Source organism: Sceloporus occidentalis, unplaced genomic scaffold (genome assembly GCF_023333645.1).
Source record: "Sceloporus occidentalis isolate IW3139 unplaced genomic scaffold, rSceOcc1.0.p SCAF_10, whole genome shotgun sequence".
NCBI classification, from domain to species: Eukaryota; Metazoa; Chordata; class Lepidosauria; order Squamata; family Phrynosomatidae; genus Sceloporus; species Sceloporus occidentalis.
This window is the reverse complement of record NW_028316990.1, coordinates 14,051,673-14,066,833: the sequence shown is the minus strand read 5'-3', so window position 1 is coordinate 14,066,833 and position 15,161 is coordinate 14,051,673. Positions and strand designations below refer to the sequence as shown.

General features: G+C 41.4%; 1 protein-coding gene and 1 pseudogene across 4 annotated transcripts in view; one reads left to right on the top strand and one right to left on the bottom strand.

Moving 5' to 3' along the window:
* The window catches only part of SLC7A10 (solute carrier family 7 member 10), a 34,575-nt gene continuing 19,414 nt past the window's right edge, over nucleotides 1–15,161 (top strand). For 3 of the 4 annotated variants that reach the window (XM_089540862.1, XM_089540861.1, XM_089540863.1), the window contains exon 1: nucleotides 2–277. In XM_089540862.1, the coding sequence (XP_089396988.1) occupies nucleotides 55–277 (223 nt within the window). In that variant the 5' untranslated portion in view covers nucleotides 2–54. Of the gene's footprint in view, nucleotides 278–15,161 lie in introns of all 4 variants that reach the window. The other variant, XR_016282515.1, reaches the window with a different exon arrangement.
* LOC149305926 (U6 spliceosomal RNA) lies at nucleotides 7,886–7,986 on the bottom strand (annotated as a pseudogene).

The following is a 15,161-nucleotide window of genomic DNA, read 5'->3' as shown; positions in this document are numbered from 1 at the left end:
GCAGCTCTCCGGAGGAGCAGGAGGAGGAGGAGGAGGAGGAGGCGAGCGCTGGCCATGGCCGGGGAGACCCAGCAGCAGAGCCTCCGCAAGAGCATCGCGGTTCAGCAGCATCCCCAGCAAAGCCAGCATCAGCATCAGCATCAGCATCAGCAGCATCCCCCCCAGAGGAGCCCGGACCCTCTGGCCATCCCTGGCCCCAAAGGGGTCGCCAAGGAGGAGGAGAGGGTCGCCCTCAAGAAGGAGATCGGGCTGCTCAGCGCCTGCGCCATCATCGTCGGTAGGGCTGCCCTCCCCAGACCCTGTCCCCACCCGGGGGTATTGGGGGTATTGGGGGGGTTGGAGGGTCGGGGGTCTTCATGCAGACTTCAGGAGCTCCCATTCCTTTGCATTAGGCTTCCTTCAAACATTCAGTCTGCATCAGGTTGCATTAAGACACTAGAAGTTGGCATTGGTTTCCACCCGGACATTAGTGAGGACTATTAGTCTTCATTCAGGGCCCTAGGAATTGGTATCATTCAGAGCTCAGGAGTCTGCATTCGTTTTCATTCATCAATTAGGAGTTTGCCTTGGTTTTCATGAAGTCGTCAGGAATTGGCATCACTTTGCGTTGGTTTCCATTCAGACACTAGATGGAATTTGTATTAGTTTGCACTAGCTTTCATTCATCAATTAGGAGCCTGCCTTCCTTTGCCTTGGTTTTCATTATTACAGCGTGAAGAGTTTGCATCCATTGGCGTTCGTTTTCCTTCAGACCTTAGGAGTTTGCGTTTGTCTGTATTGCTTGTCATGAAGACATTCGGAGTTTGCATTAGTTTGCACTGGTTTTCATTCAGGCATGAGGCAGCACAAGAGACCCCTGTGAATGTGGGGAAACAAAAACACAACACTGTTCTTCTGACCTGAAAGAACACTCTTCTAGGAGCCTCCAGGTCTCCCAGTGCAACTCTGTGGTCAACATCTGTCAGAAGTTGCTCCTAGGATCCTTCTGGAAGACCTCCAAATGCCCAGAGAAGGGGTTTCTCTAGGAACTTCTAGGTTCTCTAGAGTCAATTTCTGGCAAAGTTGCGCTGGAGGACCTAAAGATTCCTAGAGAGAAGGTATGAATCAAAACTGCACATAATCAAATCCGCAAAAGCCAAGGCCGCAAATGTGGAGGAGCGTGTGTATATTCCTCCTACTCTGTCTCTCTCTATATATATGTATATACTTGACTGTGGAGATGATCACACTATCAGTATATGGCACAAGCTGATGCTCAGGTGCTCTGGTAGCGGCTTCATTTATTTGGGGTTGCCAACTGGTGAGTGCCATGCTGTGACAATCTCCTATGTGGGTTATTTTTTAAACCCGGAGTGGAAGGGTCCCTGAGTCCCTGTATTGGTGCGGTGATAATAATAATAATAATAATGGGAGATGCAAGAGGATGGCAACCTTGCTAATACAAGCCCAGCTTTGAATGAACTACTGGCAGAAAGTTGGTTGATTTGTTTCCTTTTCTTCCAAGGGCAAAGCACAACTCTGCCTATTTTAAGCAAAGCATTTTCCTACTTTAAAATCTACCGGATGTTACTGACTGGAATTGTATTGTATTGTGTTTTTACATTTTTTGGAACCTGCCTCAATCCAAAGGGAGAGGTGGCCTATGATTATTATTATTGATGTTATTATTATTTTGGACCATCAGGATTTGTCCCCATTGGGTTCAAAATGAGGGCATTACCCACAAAAAGAACTGCCCCCCCCCAAAATGAAAATTTCCTTTAGACTCCGGATTGGCATTGCAGAGAGTAAGTCGCCAGATTGACACCTAGAAGTCTTCTACTTGTTGCCTTCGCATTCCCTGGCAACTTTGACTATTCATTTCTTTAAACTGCATGTCTAAATGCACCACTGAAGTTTTAGGTTGTAATGCTAGAAATTTGTGGCCCGAAAGAAAATATCATTGGGGAGGAGTTCTTACTTGGGATGCCATCTTCCTACCTATGGGACTGTCAAAGATTTGGATTCCATCCAAGCATCTAGAAACCCATGCAGTTTGGTGTTAACTGCCCTTGAGCCAACTCCGACTCATGGCAGCCCTGTGGATGAGACATCTCCAAGCCCCCCCTCCGTCCTCCACTGCTTTGCTCAGGCCTGCAGACTCATCCCTGTGAGCTCCCTCATTGTTATTGCCTGTCAAAACTTACTTGTTGTTGTTAAATGAATTTGAGTTGTCCTTGACTCATGGGTACTCTGTGGTTAAGACATCTTCAAGACTCCCTGTTCTCCACTCCTCTGCTTGGGCCCTATAAATTCAGACCTGTGACCTCCCTCATTGAGTCCATCCATCTGACATGTGATCTTCCTTTCTTTCTACTGCCTTCGACCCTTTCCATCAGTATTGTCTTTTCCAGTGAGGCATGTCTTCTCATGATGTGGTCAAAATAGGACAGCCACAGTTTGACCACGTCTTGGTTTGTAGGGAGACTTCAGGCTTGATCTGTTCAAAGACCCATTTGTTTGTCTTTTTGGCTGCCCATGCTATCCTCAGCACTGGTGAAGTAAAAATCTTATGGGACTTTAAGACTTGAATGGATAACAACTAGGACATAATATGTCAGGTACAACTGTGGTTGAGGTGATGCTTAGGACAAGGATCACTGTTATGATTTCATTTGTCATTCTTCACTATTCAGTTTTCTATTCCTCCCATTGCCTAGAAACGGGGAAAGGGAAAGAGAGATGGGGGTAGTAAGCTGGTAAATAAATGGTAGAGCTGTTCTACCAAGTGCATCACAGATGGATAGGCAAGTAATCTGCTCAGAATATTCAAGCTGTTTTAGACATTACACAGCCAAAAACCTGGGTTTACCATCAAATTAATATTCAGCTGGGGGTACAATAGGTAAAGTCAGTCTTACACATTAATTTCACACATTTTTAGAGGATCACTTAAAATCTTAGGTGTAAGCATGGCTTTGGGCACTCGGGTGTGTGGGTTTGCAAAGTGCATGTCCGTTGTTTTGCTTCTAAATCAAAGAGCTTTCAGGATCTTTTGTGGCACAGTTCATGGAATGGCAGGAGAAAGAAAGGATACTTTTCACTTATCATTTTTGATCATATAGAAATAAAATATTATTATTATTATTATTATTATTATTATTATTATTATTATTATCATAGCAAGCCAAGGGTAGTTCCTTACTGATGCGCTACAGACCAGACATGGATGAGAGCAGGATGAGGTTGCACCATTTTGTTCATAGTTTAGCCAGGTTTGACCTTCTATATGGAGTTTATCGCATGGCAGAGAAAAGCCCAAATCCCGGGGATAAATGTGGGTTAAATCCAGGAGTATCCCCTAACAGCGGGGTTGTTTTCAGATGATGTCCCCTGGCATCGCCATTATCCCGGACTGAACCTGTGAATTAAAGTGCACATTTTGTCCGCTTTGGCCACTTTTTACTTTCAGGAATTTTCAAGAAGATATCCAAGGTCCTTAATCCTATCCCCAAAATAGTTTTAGCACTTTGGAAAGCTTGAAAGTTCAGACTAAGTCCAAAGCAGGTTCAAAGACCAGATCAGGCTGGAAATTTAACAATTCAAACCATCAGAAAAGGACATTTTTAACAAGAGGTGTAGTAACACCTGCAATGCCTCACTTTTTCCTGTCCTCTGGAGCATTAGCTACTCTTCCTAATTTGGGGTCATCTGCAAATTTCATAAGCATATCCTGTATTCCTTCATCCAAACCATTGATAAAGATGTTGAATTGCACTGGGCCCAGAAAAAACCCTCTGGCAACCCAGATGGCTTCTGTTAATATTGAGCCGTTTTTGCTCTTCCTTTGACATATCAAAAAAGGCCACTTTTCACAGATTAGGGCTACTAACCTTTGATCTGGCCGTGGTACTATTCCTTTAACAACAGTCGAGTATCCCTTATACAAAATGCTTGGGACCAGAAGAGTTCCATATTTCAGATTTTTTAATGCAAATCTACAGCGTTATATACATAAATAAATAAACAAACAATATTATGGAACGCCTATATTTCAATATATGTTTGCTGAATCCAATTGCATCCTTTTAACACGTTAGTTAATTTAGCTGACCTAGCAAGGTCTAATAGTTTTTCTATGCATTCTTCAAGATTCAGAATTTCCTTCTGTTTCCATTATTTTGCATATAAGTCTTGCAGCTGTAAACATATAACAGATCAATATACTCTCTTTTCAGTTTCTTTCCAAAATCCATCATGCTTAAAAGAAACAATTCGGGTCTAACTACTATTTCGATCTTCAAAATCTCATTTATCATCCTCCCATTTTTATTTTATTTTATTTTATTTTGCCAAGTGGAACATTTTAAAAACAACTGAAAAGTGGGCCAACAGAAGATTAATCCGGATTGGCCCTGCCAACCTGGGACAGTTGGAGGGTATGATGGTAGTTCCCCCAGACCCCCATGTATGCTCAGAAGGAAATGTTTAAATCTTGCTAGCAGAATGTGTGCAATGGCAATGCAGGGCTATGTCTCTTATGTAGCTTTTAGGCTCAGCATTGAACAAATGAGCTCAGGGCTGTTGGCAAAAGTTCAGAGTCACTGTCCTTGGGGCTCTTTTGGAATAAGTAACTTTCTCTGACCAACTGAGGAAAATGCCAGTCAGACATGGCCAACATGGTACACATTTCCCAGTTCCAGGAAGGCATCTTTAACCACTCCCCCTGTTTAAATGATTTACTTATTATAATTTGCAATAGCTTAAATACTTTATTTATGACATCTCATGATGAGAAGGAAGGAATAAAATATTTAAATAAAATAAATAAATGAGCAAACTCTTTGAAAGCTTATACACTAGGAAGAAAGAGTCTAAGTTCTGCAAATTCTGCAAAACAGTAATTGAACCCGCAGTCCCACAGTCGCTTACTACAAGGCAGATCCCATCGACATCAAGTATTCTTATTACTTTGAAATACTTTTTAGGTCTCAGGGAACCCTTGCTTTTAAATTACAGCTCCTAAAAATGTTTGGTTTCCTCCCCCCTCCAAAGTAACCATCTCTCATGGAATCCTAAGGTTCCAAACTTCGGCTGGAAAATTGGCCCCAAAGACCAAGCAGGGTTACAGAGGAGAGCACTTCCATGCAATATCCTGATATAAATGCAAAGGCAAAAACTTCCTGTTCTAAATGTTCCCTTTTAAAAAGGAAAAATCTCTTGAGCTGAACACTGTGTTTAGTAAAAGTAATTTATCTCTGCTGCAGGATTTGGGAGTGTGCCTTACTACTTCCACTGGGAGAGCTTTGGCCAGTCTTCTTGTTTAAAAAGTGACCAAATGCACTGGAAAGCAGAGCTGACCTTAGTTTTGGCTGGCTGTTCTCTTTTAGGGCAAACACATAGCCCAACCCGTATGCCTGTAAATTTTTAAGTTAGGCCTGTTAATGCTGCTCTGTTAAATATCCGAGATCCGTCTTGTGCCTTCCCAAAGCCCTGGGCTCTCAGTGCTTTCTTAGGATGCCAGTTCCTAGTGGCAATTTTCCAGAGATGGAGAAGGGAGAGCAGGGTACACCTTCCTCTCACTTGTATATCCAGATTGTTGCAACCTCTTTTACACATTTCCATCACTTATGAATGTCACAAGGGTGAGCATGTGTTGAGGGTCAGTGGGCCATTTTCTACTATACCTTCAGACATTTTGATATCACTACCTCTGATAGTGTAACCCAGTGTGGTCCACACACCCTGAAAGACACCACTGCCAATGGCCAAGGAATCTCCTGCCTCACCCTCTGAGAGCACCCCTCCTGGAAAGAAGAAAGCCACAGTACCTCCAAGCCCTCTCTTTTCTTCAACTGGAGTTGCTAGGGCTTGCCCCCATATCATTATGTTCTTGCGCCTCTTCCAAAACATGACCCCTTGTCCAATAGCTCACTTCTAAGGTCCACAAATGAGTTACACAGAACAATGAGCTCTAATTAGTGATTCCTGGCAGTAAGAAAGGGAGAGAGCAAAACCACAGTTTTACTAATTGAGTCCAAACAATATTGCCCATGTGCTGTCCTGCCACAGCTGAACTTCACCCAGCATGAAAGCCCCTCATCCTAGGTACAAAAAGAGAGAAGGGGGAGAATATTTCCCTTCAGAATGTGCAGGAGCCGAGGGTCTGACACTGGGTTGGAGTATGTCCGTTGCAAAGCGTGACAAGGATGGCCTGATCATTTTCCTTTTTCACTGTATGGGATGGTCTGGGTACAATGGTGTCTTAGGGAGGTTAATTGTGACTCCCTCCCCCCCCCCTTTTTTTTTTTTTTTTGACATTTCAAAAGCTTGCAATACTGTTAGATGAGATGTTTTGGACTCCACCTTGTACGAATGCTTCATGTTGTTGTCAATGGTGTCACTAGGGTTGGGGTCACCTGGTGCGGTAACTCATGGTGTCACCCTCCCCCCATTGACCTCCTCCCATACTACACCCATGCTGATGCTAATGTTTTTGTATTAATTTACTCATAAATCGTCATTCCCATATATTACTGGATGTAATGGCAATACAGTCGGCCCTCCACATTCGCGGGGGTTAGGGGCAGAAGACCCCTATGAATGTGGAAAAACTGCGAATAACCCGCCCCCGATCAGAAGTCAGTTAAAGGCATGGGAGGGCAGGGAGATTATCACACACAGACAAGATAGGGACAGGATCTCTCCCCCATCCTTATCCTGTCATTAACTTGTCTGTGACAGCGATAGCGCAATAGGCTTTCAAATCATAGTGTCGATCCTGCCATTAACCCGTCATTAAAGCGGCATTTCAATAACGCGAACTTCCATTAATGCAAAATGCCGGCCAATGACGCTTTAATGGCGGGTTAATGATGGGATCTGCGCAATGTCATCTAAAAGGTTTTTTGTGTGATTGCAGTCAATTGCACTTTTCGGACAGGTTAATGATGGGATCTGTGTGACAGATCTGTGCATCTGAAAGTCCTTCCTGCAAGAAGGACGGAACAAGGACGGGACAAGGATGTGTGATAATCTCCACAGGTGTGTGCCTGGTCCTCCTCTTCCCCTGCAGCTCCGGAGCCAAAATACTCAGGTCTGCCCCCATAGAATCCTGGCCAGTACAGAGAGGACCCTGATTTAGATAATATCCATCAACTACCCACCCTTCACCATAGCTCTCCATGTTCTGCTAGTAGAAACACCAGAGATAATGTGTTTTCTGAATCTCTGTGTTTGAATATTATGGCACAGTTCTCATTTTAGACTCACAAACACTCTTATGGACATAAAATATATTGGAAATATATCCCCTGAAATATATTGAAATTCCTAAGGGGTTATAAAATATCCCAGCGGGTCATTAAATGCAAGCTTGTTGGTTTAAAAAAAATATCCATGCGAATGAATGAGGTTAAGCATTGTGGCTTTTCACAGAAGGAACGTGAATCCTAGCAACAGATTAATGTAGTGAATTAAAATACAACAAAAGGTTCATAATGCAAAATGTTAGCATATACAAGCCTTTGCACCCTTTCCATTAGTTCTTTTTTATGTGCCCTATGAAAGATTAACAATTTATAGGTATGTACATTGGCTGAGTATACTCAAATACCACTGCAGTAGAAGGAATCAAGGCCAATAGGCCTTTGGATCAGCATAATACTTAGGTCCTTTCATACTATATAGTGCTATGATTCCACTTTACTGCCATGGCAACGTCTTATGAAATTCTGGGCTTTGCAATTTAGGGTCTGATATTTAGAATTATCAATCCCTTACTAAACTACAGACACAGGATTCTGCAGCATACAGCCATGGCGGTTATAGTGAAGGAAGTGCGCATGAAATGGATTTTCACAGGTATCTTTTGTAATAAAGTTGGGTTCGGGAAGAAAAATAATGAATTCATATTGCACCCATATCTTTTTTTATTATTATTATTAGGGGCCATGCTAAATCTCTGTATCGTTCCAATTTTAGTATATGTGCTGCCGAAGCGAGCACATATTGCACCCATATCTGAGGGTGTGTCCAGGTGACAACTATTAGCACATTGGTTCAGTGATTAGAAATCCAAGTAGTCAGTCAGTTGTTTATTGTATTTGACTAAAAGCCATTACAAATCCCCAAAACACCGGTAAAATGCAGTACAGTACAAGAAAACCTACATTCATGTACATCCATACAAAAAAATCAGATTAGTGAATTCCCTGTATAGTAGCAATATAATTCATTTAACTACCATGAATATTTTTAACAGCTTTAGCAAATAACACTATTTTGTGTGTAATATATGGGATACAGTCTGAAAGTAACCAGCGTACTTGTACTGTGACTGGGGGCCATTTTGCGAATGCCATTAACAAAGCCTGTTTATTGTTGCTTGATCCATTAAAACTGCCATCCACATCACTTTCAAAAATATTGCTAAGGTATTATATACCAAGTATTATTCATGAAATCCATGCATCTAATGTGGGATTAAAGCCCATGTTTAACATTGAGATCAAATTCCAGAACGGTCTTTTATTTCTTTCTAGGGCTGCCAACCCCAACTCCTCCCACTGAGCGATCATAAATGTCCTTTTTTCTTTCTTAATAAGTCCTTATAAATTAGGTGGCAGGAAGCCAAATGCTTCCAAATCAGCTCTCATTTGCATCTGCCTAACTCTCCTGGTTAGTTGAGCCAGATACTTTTTAGTCTGCCTACATTTATTATCATGCCAGCCTACTTTGCTAGAGGCTTTTCTAGGCTGACGGACCATTTTACTTAAAACTGGCCTTAGAGCTATAAAATAGTTATTATATCTTGTACAGGAGCTATGCATCCTTTGATATTTTTCTGATGGCCATTCAAAAGGTAGGAGTTATTCAATAGTTGGAAGAGAGCACAAGGTTTGCATATTATTCCATTTGCTCATTTTTAATACATTTAAATATTGTAATACTACTAACCCCATTTGTTCATCTTTTCAAATTTATAAGATGCATTTGGCAAAGGAGTGCTTTGAAAACAAGAGATTTATTTGTATTTCATAGAAACCAGGAAAAGAGATTCTACCTCAACATTAGTAAGAACTTCATGACAGTAAGGTGTTTATCACACAAGAGGCATCCCATGCAGAAATGGGATTTAAAACACCAAAGAAACCTAAGAAGACATGCAAAAGCAAGATTTATTTTCAGACACATCGAGGTTAACGCAACATTAAACTGGCTAGAAAGTCAACAAAACACGATTTATTTTTTTTACTTTCAGGATTTTCCGGAAGTAAAAAGAATAACGTTTTGTCCACTTTTTCGCCAGGTTGATGTCGTGTTAATGCACCTTAACAGCGACATCATCTGAAAATCAATTACACTTTTGCATGTCTTTTCTACTTTCTGTCTGGGTTAATGTTGCGTTAACCTCGATGTCGTCTGATAATAAATCCTCTTCCAACTTGATGATTCTATGAAGTCTAAAGATACAGGAGCCCTTCCCAGATCTCACTCTGGCAACCTTGAAACTGCCTCACTCTGCCTAATGGTAAGGTTGGTTGGCATATCTACTCAGTGTTAAATGAGCCTGAGTCTTCACTTTGCACATGATGCGCCCTCCCGAATGAGGCCAAGCTCCCACTTGTCCTAACATTCTTTGCAAGGGTCCCAGCAAACACTAGGCCATCCACCAGCAAGACACAGTTTGCCTTTTACCCACTCTGGTTGTACACAGCTATTTAAAAAGGCTGGTCATCCTATTTCAAGCTTGTCTGTTCTGTGTGCCTTTTAAAGAAAGGGGGGAAAAACCCCTCCAAACTGTCTGCCTTTCTTCTTGTTCTGACATCCTGCTCCTTCTGGCTTGCCAGGGTTAGGTGATGCGGCCTGCATTTCATTAGAGGAAAGTCTGAGCTTTGCACAAACAGACAGACAGGAAAAGTCATCTCCACCACACTTTGGGTGTTGTGGAAAGAAGGTCACAAGGAACAGCTGGAAAAAACAAATACATTTTTATCTGGATGTGACCTTAAAACAAATAATGATTTACTTGCACAGTCAGCCCTCTATATCTACAAATTCATTATCCATGGATTCAGGCTTGAAAATATTCAAAAACTATTTTTAAAATATATATATTTTAAAAACAAACCACCTTCTGAACAAATCTTGCCAAGAAAACCCTGTACAGTAATAGAGTCACCATAAGATGAACAACATCATATAAATTCCGAAAAGCAAACCTACATTTTGCCATTTTATAGAAGGGATATCATTTTATTATACCACTGTATTTAAGGGGACTTGAGCACTCTCAGATTTTGGTATCCACAGCGGTTTCTGGAACAAAACCCCCGAAAATAGCAAGGGCCCAATGTAATTAATTTTAATTTCCCCAATAACTAAGATATAACTATGTTACATTACAACTGTAACTAATAAGGGAGAAGATTTACTTTTGTGTGTGGTGTAAGTAGTGACTCTTATAGTTACCTGCTTCTTTCTTTCTTTCTTTCTTTCTTTCTTTCTTTCTTTCTTTCTATTAAAATGTTTATATCCTGCTCTATATCATAAGATAACTGGCTGGTGTACAAGTAAAATAAATATAAAGAGGTTACTAAATGATGGTGGAGAAGTATCACATAGTTCAAGCACTGGCTCACACTGTGCCCTCTGTTCTGTTGTGTATCTTGATGCAATGAGGCAGACAGGTTTCGTGTTTGGACACTGCATTTGGTGGTCCTTATGTAGACTTGTCCACAGCTGCACTATGCGATAAACTCCTGCGGCTGTGAGAGGGTCTCTCCTGTCCTTTGCTGAGCGCAACATTTGCTGGATTTTCTTTCCTGTCTTTCCTCTAAAAACGTTCAGGATGGTTTACATTTTCCTTCACTATTTATTCCCACCCCAGCCTTGGAAGGTAGGTTAAACCAAGACCATGAACCAACTCACCTAAGGTCACAGTTTGAATTTGATGGCTGGGTATCGATTTAAACCCAGAATATATTTATCATAGCCCAATCACTGTATCAGACTGGTTCTCCCCAATCCAAATGGTTGTTTACAAGGATTGTTTAGTCCAAAACATTTCTAGAGCAACCTTTCTAATCTCTGCTCTCAACAGAGCCATTTTGCATAGGTTTCCTCCAAACTGCAGCCAGGCCTAAAGTTGAAATGTTTAAGAATACCACCATCACATGAAACAAAACATCCAGAAGAGTGGGTGTCACATGTAGTTGTACCTTGACCCTTTAAAATGCCAGCTTTGCCCACTTAGGTCTTAGGGTCATTCCTCCTTTGGCCCACATGAGCATTTATTGCCTCTAAGTGAGAAAAGATTTTATCTTACATAAGACACAGGAAATTATCCCTTTTCAATTAGACCTTCAAGCACTGAACTGTAGAAATGCGTAGTTCACTGCCCAGTAGCAAAGCAAATACATTGTTATATAATATTTTGTTTTGTTTTCGCCATTCAGCCCTTAACTAAACCTGTGTCCTCATCAAATTTAATGAGTCTGTGCACCCGAACTCTGGACATGATGCAGCTAAAGTGAAATTTATCTTTAAGGCTACAGTCCTATGCACCCTTAACTGATTGGGACCTCCTCCCCAGAGACAGATATGAACAGGACACATGCCCTTTCTGTTTTCAATGGGAAAATTAAACACATGCTTTTAGAATCCACAAATGAGCTCTGCTCTTTGGAAGGTTGCAAAATAGTGTGCGCCTATTCGGGTTCTAGCTACTCTGTTCCATTCCCACTTTGTGGTTTTCCATTCTCTCTTTCGCAGTCGGTCAATATTCCCCATGCACAGAACATGCTTAGTCCTCACTGACTTTTGTGTGGAAGGTTCCTTCTTATGACCTTGCTAAAATTATGGTAAAGAGTCTACATCATGTATATTTTGTAACTTTACAAATCCATAGCTACGTTGCAGAAATGCAACAAAACTCTATTACCAAATTGCAGAGATGTGCATCTGATGCCATTTGGAGGCTCCTGTGGTGCTCTGGCACTTCTAAGCCAGTGTCTCTGGAATGCCCTTCCACAGGAGGCTGTTCCCACCATCTGGAATGTCCCCTTCCCTGCTTGCTTTTCATCAGCAAGCCAAGCCTTCCCCCAAAGATCTTAGTGTTCTGGTAGGTTCATATGGGAAGTACAGTTCTTCAAATAATCTGGACCTAAGCCATATAGGGATTTATAGGTCATAACCAGCACTTTGAATTGTGCCTGGAAATGAACCAGTAGCCAGTGGAGCTATTTCAACAAGGGAGTCATATGCTCTCGATAACTGGCCCTGGTCAGCATTCTAGCTGCAGTGTTCCGGGCGAAGTGAGGTTTCTGAACTGTTTCCAAAGGCAGACCCCTCGTAGAGTGCATTATAATAGTCCAAATGGGATGTAATCAAGGCAAGTGTCGCCGTAGCCAGATCTGGTGTCTCAAGAAACAGGAGCAGTCCCTCCATTTATCAGGGCCTTCTTCCCAGATAACAAAGGGAACCTGGGGAGATACTGTTATTTTGTGGGGAGAGTGGACATTACTGGTGGTGAGAGGGCAACCGTCCAGTCTGATGGCTGTTGAGTTTGTTCTCCATGTAGTCATCTTCTTTTTCTCTAATGTTCTTTACGTTATAATTACACTTTTCCTTATGTACTCTGTCTCTTTATACTCCTTTTTTACTGGCCTTCGCTTGCCTAGTTCCTCACTTGGGTAGGCATATATTGATAGAGGTCCCAGCAACATCCCAATGCATTGCTAGAATGTAACTGGTTAATCATTGGTTGTTTTTGTTTGTTTGTTTGTTTGTTTTTTGATAAAAGGAGGTTTCAAGGGGTCCCATCCTGTAAAGGTGGGATTGTAGACAACCTTCACACACCTAAACCTGGACATTGTTTTGCCAGCATTTATGCAAAACCCTACCTCTGACTTTGAATGCGCTCTACCTTCCTAGGATTTCTGTGGAGCTCTTGCTGTCTAAGTTGACCGAATGATGAACTTGAGAAAGAGTACCCAGACTCTTTGTATGCTTTTCTGTCTCAAAACTAGGTCAGCCAGTATCGACACAGCATTTTTCAAAATGGGTGGTTTCAGCGATTCATGTCTCCGGTGAACTGGCTAAAAGAGAACTCCCATTCACATTTGATCTCATTCCACCAGTGTACCACTTGATGATGTATGGAGAGATGTTGTGTGGTTGCAACATTAACTCACAAACCACATGATTGATCCAGAACCAACGCAGCCTTTGGGAGAGCAGTATCGTTTTCTAGTTAGAAGTAAAGGCAGCTAATTCTTAATGCTCTTTGGTAAAAGTTTACTGCATTGTGTTTGATAATGTTTTGGCTCAGTTGTTACATATTGTGTTTATGGCACAACACTCCCACTTCCTTGTGTGAGTTGCCTGCTAGCCTCCCAATTGTGCGATTTATGGAGACACAAAAAATCAAAATGGAATTAAATAATCAAAAATGAAAACCAGGTTTAAATCTTGTTACCCAAATTGCCAGGTTACCGAAATGGTAGCCACAAATGAATACATAATAGGGAGATTTTAATGGCTCAATTTAATGGCCACGAGAGGACTCTGGGTAACTTCAAAGAGTTGGGATCTCGCCTTTGTCTAATGGTTCTGAAAAACTAGAACTCCAGAATGCTAACTACAACTTAGTTTTATTGACTAACAACAGCAAAGGGGGAAATCACACTAATACAATAGCATTCGCGTGTGCGCGCGCGCACACACAGGTAGTTCTTGTAACAAGGTTGATGGAAGGCAATTACTTACCAGTCCAGAATCAGAGTTCCAATCAGAGGATGATGGATTTGACAGTGACCCATCAAGGCTACCTGAAACATGAGGGGCAGTAGCCTGTGTTGCGAGATCAATATGAAATCCAGCAGCATCCCTGCCTTATTTCAGTTTGAGCCAGCGTCTTAGTGCCAAGGCCAACTTTTTATACAGTCTAGGAATCCCAGAAACAATAGGATTCCCAGCTGGTTGATGATTTTAACTGCAGAGTTACAAAAGGAATATTTTTGGTTGATGGCAATGACATTGATTTAATGAAGCAGTAATAAGATTAGAACAACTCCAGGATGTTTGGGATAGGATCAGGTGTGGGAAATTGCAATGGGTGCTAGTGGAAAGATTGACTTAATGCTTTACAATAACAAACCTTTGCTACCTTCAAGAGGAAACGCACACAGCATGGAAATAATAATAATAATAATAATAATAATAATAATAATAATACGGATTTAATTATATCCCACCCAATCACATGGAAATGCACACAGGTGGTGGAAAGTAGCAGTGCTTACATCCATTAAGTTACATGGGCCCTTTTATTGCAGATATTTCAGGGAGGACAATCCAGGGAGACCAGAAGTGAATGAAAGTTCAGCAGTTTATTAGTCGTCTGGCTTCAGAGGAATATTTTCCAAAGGTCTTAAGCCCCGAACATAGGTGACATACCTTTTTATAGTAATTTAGACAAAGAACTTGCAAGCCATACATTGACTGGATACATAGAATTAAACATATATACCTCTTCTCATTCATTGGTTACAAAAAGCGCAGGCACATTGTCTTACAAAAAGAGAACACTTTTTGCAGCTTCTCTTACCGTTTTTCCTTCAAAGCTGGCTTTAATCAGCAAAAGTTAGAGAAGTGTGCTGAATAATAAGTATGCTGTTTGGCCCTTCTGAAGATAGTCAATCATCAAAATACCTTCCTTAGTCCAAAAACTGTGGCCATGACCTCTTCTGCTGACCTTTGTCTTGATATTCTTTGGCCATGGAGAATCTGAGTGCTCCCACTGCAAGGACTGTTGTTTGGTCTCCAGGTCATAATGTTGTAATCATGTTTCATCAACAGTGACATGCTGTTTCAAAATGTTATCACTAGATAGCTGAGAATGCTGCAAAATCAGCTTGGAGGTATCCACTTGATTTTGTTTCTGGTCAGTATTCAAACATTTCAGCACCCATTTGGCTGACAGCTTCTGCATAATCAGCTGCTCAGCCCAATGCATTCCTTGGATAGCTCTAGTGTCCCAGCAGTTGTTTCAGCTGAAATTTGCCAATCTGCCAAAATCAGGCCATGAACATGCTCAACAATTTCCGGAGTTGACACTTTTGAAGGCCTCCCAGAGCTTGCTGCATCTCAAATCTCAAAATCTGCACACAGAAAATTTG